At 41.6% G+C, this 21,413-nt stretch overlaps 1 protein-coding gene across 1 annotated transcript in view; it reads right to left on the bottom strand.

The window, feature by feature from the left end:
- Positions 1 to 16,942, bottom strand: part of LPCAT2 (lysophosphatidylcholine acyltransferase 2) — a 30,656-nt gene extending 13,714 nt beyond the window's left edge. The window contains exons 1-8 of the mRNA XM_030282254.4: positions 16,804 to 16,942; positions 11,301 to 11,440; positions 10,067 to 10,284; positions 8,732 to 8,844; positions 6,037 to 6,097; positions 4,987 to 5,045; positions 3,785 to 3,819; positions 1,696 to 1,750 (exon numbers count right to left, since the gene is read on the bottom strand). Of these exons, the coding sequence (XP_030138114.2) occupies positions 1,696 to 1,750; positions 3,785 to 3,819; positions 4,987 to 5,045; positions 6,037 to 6,097; positions 8,732 to 8,844; positions 10,067 to 10,284; positions 11,301 to 11,440; positions 16,804 to 16,923 (801 nt within the window). The 5' untranslated portion in view covers positions 16,924 to 16,942. The remainder of the gene's footprint in view (positions 1 to 1,695; positions 1,751 to 3,784; positions 3,820 to 4,986; positions 5,046 to 6,036; positions 6,098 to 8,731; positions 8,845 to 10,066; positions 10,285 to 11,300; positions 11,441 to 16,803) is intronic.
- Between the last annotated feature and the right edge of the window lie 4,471 nt (positions 16,943 to 21,413).

The following is a 21,413-nucleotide window of genomic DNA, read 5'->3' as shown; positions in this document are numbered from 1 at the left end:
GTGGCTAAGGTCTTGCTCACAGAGCAACGTGAACTCCTGGCAGCTTAAACACCACCTTCACCCCCTTCAAAAAAAACCCCTATAATTATTCATAAAACCTGCTTGCCAGAAACAACAGCTGAGGAGCAAGAATTTGGTTTCTTGACCTCCTGCAGTGGCTGCATGATCTCACACCTCAGCTGCTGGAGCGTGGCAAGTACATCTTCCCAGTCAAATTCAGTCCTGTAAGAAAATTCTTCACACCTCTCAATAGCAAAAATATTTCTCTGATCTCTTTGTGACCTAGTCTCTCCTCTTACAGAATTTGCCAATTGCTATATTTTTTCCAGCCCTAAAACTCATTGCCAGGCTCAATTTCATGTTCAATATCCCAGAGTGTCAGAGCTAGACTGGACATGGACACATGCCTGGAGCCCATCACTTCTCCTGCACAGCAGGTAGAGGCACTGCAAGACTGGTGGGAGTGGAGAGGCTACTTGCACACAGCATGGGACAGCAACAGAAATGTCCACTTCTAAAAGGAATAGTTGGATCCCCTCCTCCCACAGGAAAACGTGTCCCTTTTCTTTTTAGAAACTGAAAGGCTTTTGCACTGATGCTAAGAAGTTAGTTTCATTTTGGGGACACATGCTGCTGTGAAAGCTGCACATTTTTTCATGTTTCAGTTTCATCTCTTGGAACATGAAATTTGTTTTCTAAAAAACAAGTTTGAGGTCTGTTCTGAAGTATGGAAAATGATGCTCTTCCTTCTATTGGAAGGGCTACATTAACTGTTTCTTGCTCCCATGTATATAAATCACATAGCTATGCCCTACTGAACAAAAATATTAGGAGAATTATCTCTTGATTATACCCTCTACAAATACGTGTCTAATGCAAGCACTATACAGTAACAAGATGCTCCCTCAAAGTGAATGTCATTGTTCTACAACACACACTAGATTGCTAATTTTTAGCAGTAACAACACTGCTTGTATTCACAAAGCTTTGGACTCTGCTAAATCCTGTGTTTTGCAAATAAACAGACAAAATGTGTCATTTTTTCCCCTTCCTCAGGCTCCTAAACCAACTTAGTCCACACTGACAACCCTCTGTAGTCTGGTAAGGAATGTGTTTTGAAAGCTGCCTCTTTGACAGGGAGCAGTTAGAGGGTGGGTGCTCACAGGAAGAAGTGTGGATGTTGTTTCAGTTGTCTCTGTGTTATGCAGTGGATTTAATGATCAAGGGAACTGGTTCCTTATATGAGGCTCAGCAGAAGTACTTGAATGGGCTGTTATTTGTAGAAATCTGTGAGAGTTGAGTCTGGAGAGATGGTGAGGAAGAGAACGTTGCTTTGAAGGGACCAGAGAAATGGGGACGTGGGAAAAGAAGCTGTTACCTTTGACAGAATGTATGTTAATTCTTAGTTTTAACATCTGTAGAATTCATGTGGTGATAATTAACAGTGATTTTATAATGCTCTAAAAATAAAGACATTTCTGGCAGCTGTCTTAGAAACTCGTCAGAATTATACATACATATGGACAATAAATTAAATCTATTACTTACTATGATGCTTGTCCTTGTTTCTGAGACATTTGTTTATCATTCACTAAAAATAACTAATAATGTGAATAATGTATTATACTGTGAATATATTAAAACAGAAATTCCCAGGATGCTAAATCTTAGTACAAAAATATTTCCAATTCTTACCTCAACTTCTAATCTTGTGAAGATCTGACACAGTGTCATTATGCACAGCTCTTTACTGCAGGCAAAGAGGAAGAAAAACAAATTTTACTTATTTAAAACAGAAGAATTCACATGTCAGTAGATTAAACATTTTAAAACACACACACAAAAAAAAAAAAAAAAAAAAAAAAAAGCCAGTATTAGGCAAGGTTTCTAAGTACCTTTCAGTGAAGTTTCCCAAAAGGTTACTTTTCACATTTTTTCTAACAGGGCTTCTGCATACAGCTGCTGCCTGCTCACAGGGCAGGCAACTTGCTGTCTTCTCCCATGTACATTAAAAATTCTGCACAGCTCTTTGGCCAGTAAAATGTCTCCCTCTCTTTAAGGAGGACCATGGATACTGGATTTTAAACTTTAAGAGCTTTGATTCTGGGAAGAAGCTTTACTTTATCTTTTATTCTCTCAGCTGCAAAATAGGACCAGTAACTTCCTTAAGCAGAACTGGATTTGTTAGTATTTGCTAGTCATTTTTCAAATTACAGTAAATTTACATAGAGATGTTAATGAAGGGCCAGTAGGGTCAGGACCATCAGTGCTTTTTTAAAAAGTCACAGATTTTAGGATCAACAGATAAGCTTGGGGGGAAAGAAACTGCTAAAGAGGATAAGCACAGCCACTTCAGACTTGCTCTTTTCACTGTGATTTTTAAGCAGAAATGCACATTTGATCTTTACAACAGGTATGTTATAACAGAAAACTTTCAAGCAGTCTTTCTGTTCTTGTTTTGGACAAAAAAGAAAAGGGAAAAGGCGAGAGAGCCTATGGGATCCTGTCTATCTCCTGCAGAAGTCCACTCTTAATGCTTGCTTTTCTAACAGTATTCCTCCCAGTAAAGCACAAAAGTAAGAGATAAGTAGTAAGTGAAAGCAGGAACCATGTCAGGAGGTTTCTGAGAAGACCGGTACTGTCCTGTCCTCGCCACAACATCCAGGAAGTTTTACAAAGAGACAGTTTTGCATTTTGTGATCTCCATGTTTGTGCAGGGAATATTCTTCTCCCTGTTCCAGTTAGTTTTATTAAGAATCTATGGATTCTTCTCCACCCATCCATTTTTTTCTCATGATTTTGCTAAACAGTTCCTTTCACCTGCTGATAGGTTTTGATTTGAGCCTTCACCATCCAGCCACCAGGCTTAGAGCATTTCTGCATTCAGACTGAATGGGCAACCTCCTCCCTCCCATGGGAATACCTCTGATTTAATTTCTTTCTTTGCCTATTCCTACTCCATCTGTCATAACTGAAGATACAGCTCTATTTTAATCTTTCAGTGTAAATCCTCCATGGAGGAAATCTGTAGCATGTACTGAATTTGCAATGTTCATTAGTCTCAGTAAGCTGATAAATGTATCAGCAATAGCAGAAACAGGAAAAAATCTTGGGAAACTGAAATGGACATTTCATTATGTCCATTGTCTAAGTGTGAAGATGTTAGAATTATATATATAAAAAAGTATATATATTTCTTATCTATTTATATATATTGTAATACATACATGTTTATATATATATATATATATATATATATATATATATATATATATATATATAAAAATGTGTAAGATTGTTTAAAAGGTGTTTATGATCTGCTCCGCTAGTCCAGATGTGTTTCAAAATTATCTGCCTTACAAACGTTAGTAAAGCAGGACTACTGTACTTAGATAAACTACATATTACACATGAAAATGTAGTATATGGATTCTAAAAATGTACATTTTAATGAGTATTTGTAAAGTGAAAAGTATCTTCCAGACATATTTTGGTTGCGAAGGTTCTTTAATACTTTTCTTTCCTTTTTTCTAATGGAATGTGCAAAATAAGAGAAAATTAAAAGAGTGGTGGAACTAGAAATAATACTTTCCTTTGGTAACCCTTTCTCTAGCCATTCAGATATGAAATCTACTGTATGACAGATTATCCTCAGGTATTTCCCCCTCATAAAAACAGATCCTGAAGAACATGTGTCTTGGTTTAGTGGAATCTGTTTGGCAGACTGTTTAGCAACAGGGGGAAAATTTCTGTAAGTGATTTTCAGTAGGATTAAGAAACTTACAATGAATAGCCCTGCCATGTCCAGGTCACAGTATCCTAAGGAAAAAATAAAACACAGAAATGCATGACAAAACCAGATGAAAGCTAGTAAGCAGATAAGTTACAATTTAAAACAGGCACAAGTTTAGTAAAAGTGGATGATGTTTTTATAGGCCTTTAGTGAAAATAAATAAAGGTGTTAAGGCAAATAGAATTCCTTGCCTTAAAAATTTGAAAATAAGCATGGCAGACTTTTATAGACAATTGGGAATAACATTTATAGTTAGTTAGATATTGTAAATCATTCCCTCTGATCTAAACAACAGAAGCAGGGAAAATAAAAACTGACTCTGCCAGCGGGCCTCACCAGTCCCTTTAGAGAGGCATTCTCATAAATATGTCTCATTTCTGCATAATTTATCATGCTTTTTCTTTGATATTTTGTTTTTCTTTTTTTTCTCTCCCTCCCTGTGTTTATTATTCTTATACATTATTTTTACAGTGTGTACTGGCAGATCCTTAAATCTTATCAGTGAAATACAATACCAATCCCCTTGAGCGGTTCACTTTTGACATTCATTTGTAAAAGGATTACACAAAGGAGTCTTTGCAAATAACAATAACAACCATCTGATTTAATCCTAACAAAACATTAGGAAGCGAAAGTTTGGTCCTTTCTGGATTTATTGGATGACCAGGTAATTTAAAAGAAGTTGAAAAGGTCCCAATCTTACAGACAGAGTAAAGTGGAGCTGCACAAGGAATGCTGCATGAAAAGAACATCTGCAAAGCTGCTCTCCTGAGGAGAGGAGCTGGATGTACTGCATGGCTCAGCTTTGCTTCTGTTCAGAAACTTTACATGTCCTTTTGCCGTAAGGCTATCTTGAGGTTAACCAAAAAATGATGACTAATACGGAAGTTGTGTCCATTTTAGACTTCAAAGTACAGGCTCTGTGGCACTGCAGGAAGTCTCCAACTTCTGCTGCAACACTCTCCTGTCTCCCCCTTTAGCTAAGAAGCCCAGCAGTAATTTTTCACAGTCAGAACAGCAACTACACCATGGTGACACTTGGGAAGCCTGCCTGCTTCCAGGAGCTCTTCAATGCTAAAGCTCAGGACAATATGATCTTCAGTGACAATGCAAAGTATTTATTGTAGGTACCACTTAAGTCAGACTTTTGCCTTCTGTATTAATAGTTTGTAACAGAAGAGTGTTCTGCTCACCAGCTTGTTGGGGTATCGGAGTAACACAGGTTGGACAGGGACTCGTGGAACAAAGGCACCTGCAGCCACAAATTAGAACTAATTGTTACAACTAAGCTTGACAGAGTAATTGGGAGCTTTAAGTGATTTATTTCAAACAACAGTGCCTGGAAGGAGATATTTTTAAAAACACGAGGAAAATGAGATGTGTTCTACTTCAGTTTTTTGTTTGTTGTTTGATTTGGGTTTTATGTACATTGTAGGTTGGGTTTTTGGTTTTTTATTTGTTTTTAAATTAGCAGCAAGATGTCATGACAGAAAAGGGTTTGTCTCCATCTTGAGGAGAAAGCTGCCTAAGATCCCTGGACTGTTTAAGCTCCTTTTCTGTGCATTATCTCCCCACAGATGGACATTAATTTCAAAGGATGAGATGCTCACAAGGCATTTGAGCATTTCCCGAATCACTCTGTGTTCTCATCATCACAAGTGATATGGATCTGGCCACGTAGTAATGGTTTTTCACACTTCTACCTAAGACGTTGCTCTCCTTTCTTAACTGAAGGGCAGCACAACAATCTAATGATCAGTGGTGCAATGAAGAATGTTTCTCTGCCAAAAATGATTTGTTGTACTGGCTTGCTAAGTGCTACACAAAGACATTTTGTAACTTGGCTGCTAAGTTTTGTGTGTCAAAATCTACAGGAATCTAAGACAGCCCAACTGTTAGCTGAGATAAAAGAATATCATGTGAGAAAGTTCATACATTTATCTCATAACAATCACAGCTGAGTTTCTGAGTAAATAAATTAGATGAAAACTATACCCAGAAAAACCCCCAACTAACCATTCATATACATCACAGATATTTTGCATCTTACACAACACCACAAGCCAGAGAAGTAAGCTGACTATTATAAAAGAGTGGGTTTAGTGCCACTGAAACTTTAATAAAGTAAGGGATTACAATAGTGTTGTTGTGGATGATGTATCTTTGTAAGTTCAGTCCTTACTACAACTATCAAAGTAACAGCACATATTTTTTTCCAACAACAACGGGATAAAATCTCTCACCTTGTTTAAATGTGATCAAGCAGGTTCGGTTTGTGCAGGTGCCTTCTGGGAAAATCAGTATCTTGGATTTAAAGAGAGAGAAAAATATATACACACACATAAATTTCATAAAGGGATTCTATCTTAGTATCTGTTATGCACAGGCTGACCCTATGCAAGCTCTGTGACCTGTTGTACTGTCTTACAAGAATATCATTACCATTTCCAAAGGAAACAAACATATTAATAAAGGATGATCACAATATTATTAACCTGGTCCATCTTGATTTGGAAACCAATGCTTTCCAAGAAAGGAGTTCTGGGGAAAGGCCTTTATCAGTTCAGACATATGGCACAAAAGGCTTTAAGTGCTTCACTTGTAATTTTAGTGTTGGTAATAATAGAAGTGTTCCTCTGACAGAATTCCTTATTGAGCTGCTGGGTGTGTAAATATAGGAATTTGGGCTGAAAGGAAGTGCATGAGGTATTTGGGCATTTCTAGGTGGAGATGCTCTGTGAGATGCCAGCTGTGATGAGAACATAGCTTGAGCAGCAGAGCAAAAGGCAGAGAAGGCATGTGCTGTGAGGCAGAGCTCTGAAGGCATTACACACCACAGGAGCCTCTGAACCCCAGTGAATCAGACACACCAGCACCCAGAAAGTTTCTGAATCAGTGTTTGAGATAGTACATGAAGTGCACTGTGACACACTGAATCTGGCCCCACAAACTTGGGAACACAAACTTTGTATTTCTCATAAAACTACAGGATCCTAAGCAGCATTCTGAAAACACCACAGCAGAAAATGGTCTGGATCAAGGTGTGCTCCCACTTCAGTCTGAATGAGCAGGTCAAGGCTAGCTGTGAGAGGCCTCAGCAGGTCACACCCAAGGGACACACACTGTTCAAGGGTATGACAGAGGCAACTGCACACAGCAAGTTACAGCCAGTCCTCCAAGGCACATCCTGTAATCAGAAAGTGTGGCCATGGCAAAGGACTAGGAATCACCCAGTGACACCTTCAGTTGTAGTGCTGACTCAGTCTTGGAGATTCCCAGATTACTTGACTCATAATCTATTTATGCCATGATACATATCTAGGTTTCATCCCGAGTGCAGCACTGGTGCAGGAGCCCATTTTCCTTTCCTCCCCATGCTGCTTTCAGTGCAGATCAGGCCTACCAGGGCATTCACCTAAAACAGTTTAGCAAATCATAAGCACCAGGGTAGTCTGTAAGCCCAGTATTAAAAAATTTGGCATGTGCATGTTTAACTGACAAATTTCAAAAAATAGTGGAAACTCTAAAATTACTTAAAGCAATTGTATTAGAAAAATATATTTGTGAGTCGCAGTACCCTAAGTGTTAAAAAAGCTTTAAGAAAGGTACTTATGCAGTAAAAATGTATGAAATGTGTAAATAATGCCATTACAAAAAAAATGGCAAGTGTTGGTCTTCCCTACTTAAATGGTTTCTATTTTTAGAGACTGTTCAGAAAGAAGAGCAGTAAACAGCAGGTCTAGCTGTCACAGATACCTTCTACTGAAGTCTACTATCTTCTCTTGCCTCTTAATTCTCCTCAAAAGCCACTCAGTGGATCAAAAGTGAAGGAAAATTAATTTTTCTTAGTCATTTAGGGAGTATCCAACTATGACTAAAGAGACCTTGTAAATTCAGCTACTGAACCAGTCACTTTCTGTTTTTATTTCAAGTAAATTAACCCCCAAGAAAACAAATCAAGATGTAATTCAAAAGACAAATGAGTTTATACAAAATGTGCACAGGAGATGTTTGGAGAAAGGTTTTATATTATCACTGACTGGATTTGTCCACCAGCAGCATGGCAATGACATCGTATTCACAGCATCTGAAGGCAATGTGAGACCAGTCAATGCAAAAAAAAAAAAGAAAGCAGAAACGTACTCCCAAATGAGATGTTAGTAGATGCACAACTACTTCCAGTCTTTCTTCTTCCAAAGGATGTGGATTTCCATCCCAGCCCTCCACCTCTTTTTCAGCAGCAGAGCTGCTGCCTCAACACTCTCCTCCCTCCTGATCAGCCCCTGCCCCATTAGCTCTTCCAGATGGATAAGCCATCCAGGACCTGGAAGCAGAACAGCTTGGAATGACCATGGGAAACACTGCAGGAGCAATAAACATTGCTTTCATGCCAAAATCCTTCCACAGTTCAGATCAATTAAAAATCTTGGGTTTGGTGCATTATTAACCTGAAGAGTGAACTGAGTTCTACCCTATCTATACTCTATGTGAGGAACTGAAGTTTTGGGCTAAAGAACTGCTTGTACTAATCTTGGACAATCTGGGTTACCCATCTCATCAACTGCTCATCCTCCACCTGGTGTGAGCACAGCTCTGTAGTCTAACTTCAGAATACTGATCCACACATACCAATGCAATTCATCTGCTACACTGAAAGCAGCATGTTAAGACTTGAAAAGGGAAAAGAGAAAGTCAAGATCATCTGCATTTGCAACAGCAATTGGTACTGGTTGGATTTAACTGATCCATTTGTCACAACAAATCTCCTTCTGGACACCCAGATTTTTCCCTTTTTGACCCAGTCATATACCTGAGAGCTGACTTCATTTCTGTACATTTTAAGAATCCTGTCCAGCTGGCCACTTGTGACATTGTGATGCACAAAGAATAGGGACTAGGAATACATGATAGAAGAGAAGTTAGTGGTGCATTTATTACCTGTGGCCACTGGCCTTTTGATAATGCTCGCCTGGTTATCTCAGCAACCGTGTTCTTCCGTGAGTCAGGGTCTTGACGAGAAACTGCTACAGGCTGAAGGGATCTTAAAATTGCTGTGAATCAGATAAAAAAAACTGCCTTATACTAGTGCTTAGAAGACACATGGGTTCAAGGCTTCCTTATAGCAAAAACATATTATTTATACACTAGGAGACAGACTCCACACAAACAACTTCCAGACTAAATTGATAAAGAGTATTGTTATTCTCTTTCTGCAAAATGGGAAATAAGACACAGAAGACATACCCAGGCTGCCAGCTGAGGAGCTTTACAGTAGATATAAACATGCAAAATTCACCCAAACACTTTCTAATAACATTGCTGTTATTTTTCACTAAGTATTTCTATACAATTTGAAAGAGTGACCTGACTGGGTGTGCTCATGGGCCATGCTCACGCCAAACTTTGGCAGACTGCACACAAAATGTAGTTTTAGCCTTGCCTTTTCTGTTATAAAGCATGCACAGTTTCAATGTAAATTACAGAAAAAAATACGTTAATTTGATCAGAAATCTACATTAGAATGTGTGGACCTTTGTGATTAAAAACCTGGCAAAGAATTATCTTCTCTGTCCCAATCCTGTGCTTTCAACCTAAAATCAATATATTCTCTGTCCATTTCTTTTCTACAAAAACACTTTGCAATGCTGCCTACTGTGTTTAGTTCTGGGCTACTGTATAGCCAGCAGAAAGTCTACAGCTGATTCTAGCAATAATGCAAATGGGGTTTCTTTTTGTGCCAGAAGGAGGAGAAAATAATAGAAGCATGACTCATCTGATCTTTTCCATTCCCTGCATTTCCTTTTTGAGTAACTCCTCTTTTATTCTTTCCTGGTCTTGCTCCCATTAAAAAAAATCCATAACAGTGCCTGCAAGTTTAATCTTATAAATATGGTATTTTCCAGACTACTGTAGTTTGGGTCTGTTTTGAAATAACCTTCAGGCACATTTGTAGGCTACACTGTCAAAAGACAGCAGTGGAACAGATTTTTTGGGCTACTACTGGGAGAATTAAAGAGAAAGTTTCCAACCTGAGCATCTGCAAAACATGCTTTCACTATAAAAGACATTCAAAATTATATCGTATTTCATTTTGGCATTTTTACCAATTCAAAAAGATAATATGTCATAGGAATTTCACCGGAAATAATTTGTCAGTACCTTGAAAGATAGACCTTAAAAGTCTGCCCTTAAATCACTTCAGGAGATAAAATTTTTGGCCCAATGACGAGTTGCTGACTTGTAACTTTTAGGTTTTTTTTCATAAATACTTACTGCCAAATATTGGAGTTGACAAATTCTCTGCTCTAGACACTATTGATGGCATTCCAGTGAGGGCACAAATAATGGCATCAAAAAAGCTTGAATGAGGAGCTGCAACAAAGATTGGGGCTTCTGACAGACTCGCTACCTTCCCTTTCACTTTAACCTGGAATCCCATCATGAAGTACGCTGTACGAGTCAGGCTGGAGAGGGTTGTCTTGATCATCCTCCTTGGAAACAGAAACACAAAAATCTTGTCCAGCTTACAGTCAGTTTTTATTTTGTACTTCAAAAGAAAAGCCCCTTAACAGATTTCCTAGTTCTAACCAGCAATGGGGCCCCACGCAGGGTAGCAATGCTGCTCACCAGCAGAATGTAGGGCTAAAGGGGAGGCAGGGAAGGGGACATCACCTTTTCCTGGTGGAAGATAAGGCAGTGTACAGCACCTTGCGAAAGCCTCCTACCAGGTACACTGCTTCTCATGGCATTCTACCATAACACTATTGTGAGGGGAGTGATTAGCAGATTTAGTGTCCTTTCCATAAGAATTGATGTAAATGATACTGTTTTTTTACAGTCAGTTTTAAATAAGATTAAACAATGTTTCCTTACTGGAACATGTTCCCACAGGAGAGGACACATTCCTTTCATGGGACTCTCCCTAACCTTTCGGTCTTGCCAGAATTCACCTCCTGTGTCTCCTCCTCCTCCTCCAGCAGCTGCAGTGCATTGTGGCTAGAAGGGAACTTCAGTACTTTGAGGTCAGAAGTGAGTGACTGAAACCCAGAACCCACAGAAGCAGCTGTGAAATACCACTTCAAGGGCAATGCAGCTGAGAGGAGCTGTCAAAGCTAATTTTGTCATAGAATCATAGCATAGCAGAAATGACAAAGGCTACACAGGAGCTCAGCCTATGTCACGTTACAAAATACTTGCTTAATGAATTTCTTTTCTCAGATATTCCTGTTAGGGCTATTACTGAAGTAAGTCCTGGCTTACAAATAGTCTATAAATGTTTTTATACAATTTTTTTAAGCTTCAAGACAACTGAAAATCTACATATTTAAAAAGGTAGTATTCTAGTAAAATACATGTATTAAATATTTGCTTCATATAAATGGGTAAAACTGAGGAATCATCATTAATCAAAAGTAGGAGTGAAAGGGGAAAACCAGCTTTAGTTCCTGAATTTGTGTTATTAGGGAAAAAAAAGCTTAGCTTTCACAAATATTAGTCACTTTTTCACCTTCTCCATCCTTCCAGGGGTAGAAATCCTCTTCCAGGCTGACAGAAAGTTGCAATTGATGCAGACAGCCAAGCTAGCAGTAAAATGAATGTGATGCATATGGCTCGGAGGGGAAGCAAAATAATCCCCTGGAGAACAGTCTGGAAAAAAAAGAGGTGAAAAATCTTAAGAAATGGTATCAACAGAAATGACTCTGCTATCTGTGTAGTTACTTTACAATGATTTTAAAGTACTACCATTATTACTTTGTGATTTAGTAAGGAAAGCTTTAATGATTTCAGTGCTCTTACGGGAAGTAATTAATGGTATTCATTTTCACTTCTGAGTTCCCATTTCAAAAAGAACTGGAGTATCCTGGCCTGGATGTAGCTAGACACAGAGAGCAAAGTAAGTTTGCTGGCTCCAGTTTATATTTGGTCCTGATCTGCAGCACACAACCAGCTCAGATGAGTTTGCCCAGCTGACACATATCTCTACTCCAGAGCTTTCTATCACTAGCTGCCTATCTAGAAGTCAAGTGGGATCCTTAAGATGACTAAGTGTACTCTGGCCTTTTGAAATGACAAATCTTATGTTGAGTCACAATACTGCTGCAAGTGGTCCTCACTACTGCTCCAGGGACTGTGCACACACAACACAACGTCATTTCCCCCAGTGGGGACTTCAACAAAACCAAGGTTTTAGTTGCCCTGATTTCAAATTATCCTCAAACATCATCCCCAGCCCGCCCAAAGGAATCTTTAGCTTGTGCATTTTCAGCATAGCTCCATGAAACAGGTGTATTGGCACCATGTTGTACCACAGGCAGCTCTGGTGCAGGGCAGGGCAGAAAGAAATTCTTAATTGTTTTACCCAAGCACATTTAGGTTAGAAACTATATCCTGAAGGTTGGCTTTATGGTGCAACAAACACTGTGCAGATTGAGCAAGGCTGGGCTGGGAGGCAGGTGAGCTGTGTGAGCAGCGCTCCTGGCAAACCAGCAAAGGGTTCAACTCCCTTTGGCACTAATCCAGCCCTGCTGCCACTCACTGATGAGGATCAGTTTGTGTGCAAACCTACACACAAAACAAAACACACCACAAAAGAACTGTAATAGTGATTTTTAAGAATTTATTTGGGATGTTTCTTCAAGTCCCCCAAAACTTATCTGAGAGTGTGCCACAGACTGACTGACAGCTCCACCAGTTCGAGTGTATGGAAGAAGTTACTGAAGGAGAGTAAAGAGAGTTTAACTTACTCTTGTGAGCTTACTACATTTTACACTTTACTGGTTTTTAAGAAAATCTACAATTGAACAACAATGTTCCTCGCACAAAATCAACATTTCTACTCAGCTCTTTTACAATGGCCACTTACTGTACAGAAAAAGCAAGGCTTTTTACTATTTTGTAAAGTCAGCTTTACAAAATAGTTTGCAATATCCTAGAGCTGTGATTACTAACATCACAGTGGATTTTAATTTACCTCTTTTCTTTAAAAAGGAACAAGTGTCATATATTTGAATATAAGCACCTTAGTGTATACTTCATCCAGTTTTCTTGATATAGTTAGTTGCTTCTAATTTTCCTTCCACCAACACAGTGCTTTCCCTCCCATCTACATGTAACGTCCTCTTACCCTCCCCTTGTCAATATTCAGGAGAGGCTCTGCCATCTGGCTGTAAACCCTCTGACACGTATGAGGATTAAGATGAATTTGGGGCCTTCAGGACTCACTTCTGTGTTACCACAGGCACGGTGGCAACAGACCAAACATGACAGTGAATACACAGAGTACATTAAGATAAGCATGATAAGCAGTGTTGTTTATGTTCTGCAAGCACTGCCACACAGTGTGTTTTCACGAGAGATCTGAACATTTAGGTCTGATTATTTCTTTTTTTTATTTAACAGTTCTGTGTAATTAGCCATGGAATTTTAACCATAACTTTATGGACAACAGGTAAAGGACTGTTCTGGATCATAGAAATAAGCATTACAGGTTTGCCCCAAGAGATCTATTGCTCCCACTCACTCTGGTGCCAGCTGTGGCAAATCTGAAAAAATCAGCTAGGAAGATAAACCAACAAAGACTCCTTGCTTGTCTCCCAAAATTAGATTTGGTTTTTTTTTTTTTTTTTTTTTTTTCTCTTTATGCATCCTCTTTTACTACGATCTGTAGTGCAGTTCAACATTTCAGCTGCATTCAGTTATTCAAAATGGGCAGCATCAGCATAAATCAGTGTGGTTTGACTTAAAATAATGTTTTTCTTAATGTAAAAAGGAATATATATGTACTGACCTAAAATGAAAGATAAAGGATGCAATAGCAAAAGCAAAACAAAACCTTCTTCAAAACTTTAATAAATTCATTAATCTATTTTAGGCAGATGCACAGGTGGTACTGATTTGCTGATGCAAGCTATTGGCTTTCTAGGTCACTGTGTAATGAGGCAGAGTTGGTTTCTGCTCCATCAGCTGCAGAGTAGGGTAAGAAAAGGACAGAAAAGAGGTAGGTCAAGGTAGACTAGAAAAGGGAAAGCACAGGAGAAAAACATACAGAGAAAAATACAAAGTGTGGTTACTACTCAGTAGGATCAGAGCTACTCCAGCTTCTGTGCAGTAATCACCAAGATAGAATTATTCTGAGTCACCCAAAGAACCTTTTCCCACTTACTGAATCACTCATGTACTTTCTGTTTACTGTCTGCAGTAACTGCATATCCTGTCACTGCAGCAGTCCTGGTCCTGCTTCCATAGCTGATTGATCTTTGATCAATACATGGGATTATACCTCCACTGATGGTAGGAGCCTTAAAAGTGTAAAAGCAGGTCTATCAGAAAGCCACAGAATTCCATATAAAATTTTGTTCAACTGTAGCTGCTGTCAAGTTATCTCAGAAGCAGCAGCAGAGCAGGCTGGGGACCAGAATGAAGCTGAGCTCCCACTGAAATACTTTGACATCTGAAGCTGTGATCAGATGGACTGTTCCCCAGCAGTACACACAGGGCAAGACAGTGTTCCATGAGCATCCAGAGGATGTCACAGCTCTGCCAGGCAGTCCAGCTGCTTGCTTCCAAAAAGACTGATTTTAGCATGCTGGTTGTGGTATTATATAGTTCACCACTGCAGTCCACTCAGCATCTCTTCTGAATAAATTGGAATCCAGTAATGACTTAACTAGAATTTGTGCTTTGCATTTGGAGTTCAGAAGTTAGGACAGCAAGCGAGCAATCAGGAACAGAATAACTAAAACACAGGAAAAATCTCAACAATTAATTGCAGCCAACTTCAGTCAGAGGATGGAAACCAGAAGTATTTGACTGTTTTAAAATTGTTTGGCACATGAAGATGTTTAGCACAACCCAACTGATCCTTGCTTTGCACATTCTAAAGAATGACAAATAAAGGGTGGCTTGTAAACTATTAACAAGGACTGAAAAGAAATTGTAAAATCTTCTCATTTACTATTCAGTACGTTTTTATATTTGAAGCTGAATGAAATGCAAACAGCTACCCTGTCTCGAGCTCCATTCATCAGGCACACAGCAGTCTTTACATGTAAGGTCAACAACATATGGAAATCTTGCTGTGGACTCCCAAAGAGGGTTTTGAAATTGTACGTTTGTATTGGTGTATGTTAAAGAACAGTACAGAACAGGGAGACATAACAAGACTGTCCTTAACATGCAAGAATGGAGAAACACTACACTTCATGTGAACAGAAAGAGAAGGGAGACTTCCCTTTTCTGAAATTTATAGTAACACTGTCTGGTAAGGCCTTGATTCCCAGCAGGTCTGACTGGAAGTGCTGAGCAAGAGAGGAACAGAGGTTTACAGGACAAAGCAACCAGTAGGAAGTCCTTATGACCATAAAGAAGAAAAGAACAGAAGGGAGCAAACCACAATAGAAAAAAAAGGTTCTCTCTTGTGCATTTTTGTGCTTTACAATTCTGTGACTGTTGTGCTCCTCAGCTCACTAGCATCAGGCCCTAACCCAGAAGTGTGCTTTTCCTTCCAGGTGCTTTATGGAGTAACTTAAAAATGCAACTTATTGAAAGTAGTCTGTGCATCCTCCAGAAAGGACAGGCAGCACAGAAAGCTGTCCATTTCTGGAACCTCAATAAGAAACTGGTTTCTTCAGGGTTCATGCCTAAAGCTACTAATCCAGATGCACTTGAAGTGTGTTCCAGGCTGCTAGTAAAACACAGGGGACAAAAGGACTTGAAATTGTTTTCCAGCTTTCTCACATTTCCTCTACCCAGCTATCTTCAGGGCAAACATTGTTTATAATGAGATGGAGATCTATATGAAACATAAAATATTTAGTTGCACATCAGTTTCAGATATTTGTAAGCATCAGCAGAAAATGCTGTAATTTCACCTACACACTGATGTCCTCATTGTCCTCAATCGTACATTCATGTTTGGTTCATCAGCTGATTTTTAAATAATGTTTTTAAGAATCAAAGCTTTTTTAGTTGTATAAGTATCCTGTAAGTCTTGTGTGTGCTTGTACACAAGTCATACTGGGACAGCACTCAGCTCAGAGGCTTGATTCAATTCACCCAGTGACTCCATTCAGTGACCCAGTGGATTATGGGGTAGTGTTTTTTGTTGTACACCCTGCAGTATGGAGCCAAGAGATTCACTCCCCCCTCCCCAACCTAGGCTTAAAATCAGCCTAAAGCCAGTTAAGCATCTGAAACAGCATGACTGAAAAAGTTATCTTCTGTTTTAGATTTTCCTATCAGAGAGAAATTGACATCTTAACTCTAGAGCTGAAGCATCTGACATGACTAACTGATGGGTACTGCTTAATTAATTATTGAAACAGGACCACTGTTTTCTCTAGGAGTGATGTACTATCAGCAACGATTGCACAAATAGTTCCAAAAGCTTGTTTTAAATCTTGTGATACAAGTTTTAAGTTTGAAGTCAGTAAGCCTCTGTGTATGCACTGAGCAAGCATGCAGCTTGAGGAGTCTGAAAGGTTGAAGAACTTAATTTGAAAACAGTGACTTTTTAATGCTGATCACCCTTTGCGTCTTTGACCGTTTACATAACTTCCCCGTGTATCTGCTCCCTAGGTTAGATCAGGAAGCAAACTATGCCGTAAGGGAAGGAAATGCTGTCAGTAGCAGCCTGCTGCCGGCAAAGCAGGAGCTGTGGATGTGAACCGGAGCCGGGGCTGCTCTGCTGCCCCGGGCACGGGCGGCGCTGGGCAGGCCGGGCCCCGCAGCCCCGGCTGCCGGCGGCACTTTCAAACCTCGACCGCTCGCACCGCGCTCTGCCTGCCCAGGGGGCTCGAACGCGCCCAGCGCCCCCGGCCCTCACCGCTGACAGCCCCGCGGAGGCCCGGGGCGCGGCACGGAGCGCGGGTCAGAGCCGTGCCCGGGCTGAGCCGTGCCCGGGCTGAGCCGTGCCCGGGCTGAGCCGTGCCCGCCGCGCTCCCGTGCGCATCCCAGCCCGGGGCAGCGCGGCCCGGCCCCGGCGGCCTCTCCCGCCCACTCCCCAGCCTTACCCGCAGCTTGTCGCCGGCGCTTAGGCGGCCCGGGTGCACGAAGGGGTTGAGGACGGTGGGCGGGTTGAAGGAGTGCTGCCTGGGCAGCGGCAACACCCGCGGCGCCATCGCCACCGCCATCCCCGGCGGCTGCGCATGAGCCGGCGGCGGAGCCCGGGGCCAGCGGCTCCGGCCGGCCCTGCCCACCGCGGGAGCCCCGCCTCGGGCAGGTGAGGGCGGGCGGCCGGCGGGGGCGCCGGGCCCGTGTCCCGCAGCCCCGCCCGTGCCCTGCCCTGTGCCGGGCCCGTGTCCCGCAGCCCCGCCCGTGCCCTGCCCTGTGTCGGGCCCGTGTCCCGCAGCCCCGCCCGTGCCCTGCCCTGTGTCCGGTCCGTGTCCCGCAGCCCTGCCCGTGCCCCGCTGCCCCGCGCCGTGCGCGCTGCAGGCTCCGCAGCAGAGCCGTGTTCGAGGGTGCGCTCGCAGGGCGATGTTCGTGGGCACCGGGAGCAACGCGGGTCGTTATCTGCGAGAGGAGAGGGCAGGCGCGGTCGTGGCACACGGCCGAGGTCGTTTCTAGGGCAATGGTGCATTTCCACCGCTGCTAAGGCTGGTACAGCGATTCTGGTTCTCGGGCACGAGAGGTCTGCAGGTCCGCTGCAGCCTTCCTCGGCGTGCCGGGTGCCCGCGGCATCCCTGCCCGCAGCTCTGCCCTGAGGGGCGCGCCGGTAGCGGCGGTGCGGTACAACACCGTCCCCCGGCACCTTCCGCCGGCCTGCCTGGCTCTGCTGGCTCGCCCCAGAGGAAGTTCCAGGCTGACCACATTTAGGAAGCAAGCTTTTGGGTTCTCACAGAATCCGGTCCAGAGCTGGGGCTGAGCCGCCAGTCTGTCTGTGCAGGGAGCGCTGGGCGCAGGCCGCTGGCCTCCTGCGTGACATTGCTTCAAACGCTTCTTTTTGCTATGGTGCTTTTCCAATTTCTTCTTGGCGTGAAAATATTGGTACTTCCTGGCACAACAGTATGTTGCCAGACTGTTCGTGTTGCTGTAATGAAACTAATTATAAACATCTCATGGTTTGGTTCCCACTTTGACGTCTCTGCTTCCACAAAGATACCATCAGCATTCACAAAACTTAATTATTATAAAATAATGATTTGTGGTTTGCAACTGCAGGTGCTTAAGGAGTAGTCATAATGATATATTTGGGCTAACTGAAGCCTGCCTATAGTGGAAGCTTAATGAGTGTAGGATTTTCCTTGGCTGGTTTCCAGAATTTCCCAGTGGTTGCCAGTCCTTGAAACCAGCACTGTCCTCTGAAAAAGCTGAGAGCTATGAACGAACTGGATCAACACAATTGTCACAGAAAGTAAGGCTGGGGGAACTCCAGAGGAGAAAGATCAATTCTGCCTCCATCACTCTTGACAGATGATTTTACAAGCTCATTTTAAAAACCCCTGACTTCCCTAGCTGATCCATTCCAGCACTTCTCTGGTAATGTCTTGAAATGATTTTTTCTGTATCTGAGAAGAATCCCTCTCATTGTAGGTGATGCAAGAACTGGTCCCTTTCCTCTCTGCAGCTAGTTTTTGTACACTTGTGTAGTGTTATTTATTCCCTTATGCTTTCCCCAGACTAATGTTTTCAGATTTTCCCACCCAGGTGCTAGTTTGTACATATCTGAACATTCTTAAAGCTTTCCTCTGGCTTTTCTCCTGTGAGCCCACATCTTTCTTGAGGTTCCCAAATGGGACATACTACTGCTAGGAGGCCTGACCAGTGCAACTGGGTGGGCAGGAAGGATTCATTTATGTCTGACACTGTGGCTTTGCAGACATGATGCTTTCCAAATGTAGATTACTGCTTCTGGTGATTTGTACTTTTATTAACAACAATAACATTGATTATAAACTTTTTACTCTTCTAAGGCTGATTCTTCTAAGCTACAGCACCATTTGAAAGGCTTAACATCACAAGTACCATTATACAAGCACAGTGCAAAAAAACCTTTAATGTTCAGAAGATGTGCGAAAGTGCTATTGTATTTAATTCTTTGGCTAAATTAGGGTCAGTATCTCTTTTGAATAATTCCTTTTTTGTCTATGAATTTGTGGTAAATTGAATCTTGATCAATTGGACTGCTAACGCAAAACACCACCAGGCTTTTGCAAAGCTGATATCTGGAATCTTTCACCAAAAGGTTTATATGGCGCTAAAGATGGACATCAAGGGAATAAGTAGCATTAGCTTGCTACTCATTATTTTTCTTGGTTGAAACTACAGCTTTAGTTCTGCAGGTCACTAGGACAGCGTATGGTTTTTCTGAGAAGTTTACCCTATACCTTGATTCTTCCTAGAAACTGTAGAAAAGTGTCTCTGGAGAAGGTGCGCCTTCTGTATACAATCCAAATAAATCATATTAGTTATACATGAAAATCCAGTACCCATTTCCCTAGTGTAAGACAGGAAATAAACAGACACAGCTTTTTTTAAAAGTGTATGCAGCTTTATAGTGTTTTATATAAATTGTAGATATACAATCTAAAATGGACTAAGTTATCTGCCTTATTGTAGCTGCCTTTGGGACAGTTTACTCTCTTCCTAATTTTTGTAAAAATATACTCTATCTTATCTCTTTATTATAAAGTGTGTGGTAGGCAAAAGCATATACTACAGAATATGAAATATTTGCAAACATTTTTTTAACACTTCTGTCAGTAATTCCTAATCTGAACCAGATGCTAAAAGGAGGTTCCCTTTTTACATTTGTTTGTTTAATTCTTTTGATCAGGGATGTTGTTTTGCCTTTATAAAACCATGTGTACAAAGACATTTTTGATACAGAAATTGAAACCCTGCTCATGCTTGACCTGCTCCCTGCTGTTGTCTGACAAAAATCTGCCATCTCCTGGCCTGGGTGTGTAACACTGCTGCACACAGCAGTTGGGGAGCATCTGTTCACTGCTTGTAGGAAAAACATCTCCTCTCAAGGACTGGCTAAAAAACTTCTTCATGCAAAGTGCCATTCTGATTTTCTCGTTTCTTTCAGTGGTACTAAATGTGAACTATTCTGAGAAATGTGTATGAGGACAGCAGTAGACTGCCATGTGCGTGTGTTCTCTATTCAACAATTTCTTGCTTTCTTGCTTTTTTTTTCTTGTTTTTGGCTTTCTGTCTTGCTTTCTGGTTTTTTCTCTCTTGCTTTCTTTCTTGCTTTCTTGCTTGCTGTCTAGGCCATGGTCCCCCAGTGCTGGTTGAGTTTGTGCCCCCCTCCTGGAAGAATGCCTGCTAACACCTTCTACGTGCCCAGCTGGGCCCAGCTGACAGCATGTTCTGCAGCAATCAGGGCAGCCAAAAAGTGTGACACAAGTCACATGCAGTTTGTCTTTCTCCACCTGGGACAGTCTTCCAATGTTGTCCTGCTAAGCTGTGTATACTCAGAAGTTTTATGTCCTGCCTGTGCACCATGCAGTCTCATGGCACCTAAATGGCACTGTGGCAGGCTGGATAACACAGGGTGTGTGAGTCCTTAGGGCTCTGTCAATCAATTTCAGTCTCCTGGGAATCCAGCTCTGCATGTCCCTCAGTAGAATTTACTGGTTTAGTGAGACTTCAAGCCAGGAGAGCAGTTCTGGACTGTTCATGTCACAGTGCTCAGGTACCTGCTGGTACTGGATGAGGTGCTGACTTGCATGCAGCCTCCAGCCAAACAGACACACATGGGGGCGTGCATGTATACACAAACCCAGACATACCTTTTATTTTCTTCTAAGGCAGGTGCTGAGATAGATGTATCTTGGAGTTTTCATTTAATGTTAAATAGAATTGAAACACCCCTTAAGCTAATCTTTCTCTTGGGTATTCCTAGATGTTTTCTCTTACAGACATTTGTTTCTCTGCTTCTGTCCCTTCTTCCCAAAACGTTAGACTTTTCTGTGTTTGTGTTATATTCCTTATATTGGTACACATAAGGTTCACAGTGTTTGCTTGGTAAGTTTTCAAATGCTTGGTTCAATTTGAGAGTTTTTCCTAGCTGTTTTTGTCATAGGGAGGTTGCTGTCCCCAGCATGTTATCCATGCCAGCCCGTAAGTGCAGGTAAAAGAGTCCTAGTGTGCTGCACCAGAGGAAAACTTCATGCTGAAAGTTCCCTGAAGCTTCTGCTGAATTCCCTTCTCTTTGCAATGCTTAATGGACATAAGGCAAATAAATCAGAGCAAGAACCTAATCTCTTCCTTTAGCAAGTCATACCTGATAATGACCTCTGCAAAGGGAGACATTTCAGTAGATGCTCAGCTTGTGTGGTGTTAGTCTCAGTGCAGTAGGTAGGACTTGGCTGGCTTTTTGGTCCTAGACAGGCAGAGAGATTGCTGAGCCAGCTCTGATAACAATTTAGTAAAAAATAGCATTGACTCTTGCTGATGCTGAGTGAAAACAGAGGTGGTATTATCTCAGGGAGTCCCTTGAGTGTGTACCCTTGGAGATTCGTCCTTCCTCACCTGAGCTGTCTGCAGAACTTGACAACTTGACAAGAATTTCTCTTCTGTTCCTCTGGGTTAGGAAAGCTCTCAACTGATGATGGGGCATCTCCAACTCCCAGTGCTCTCAAACTGGCACCTTCCCTGATTATTGAATTCACCT

This window comes from Taeniopygia guttata, chromosome 11 (assembly GCF_048771995.1).
Source record: "Taeniopygia guttata chromosome 11, bTaeGut7.mat, whole genome shotgun sequence".
In the NCBI taxonomy this organism is placed as follows: domain Eukaryota; kingdom Metazoa; phylum Chordata; class Aves; order Passeriformes; family Estrildidae; genus Taeniopygia; species Taeniopygia guttata.
The sequence above is the reverse complement of the archived record's forward strand: the minus strand, read 5'-3'. Positions and strand labels throughout refer to the sequence as shown.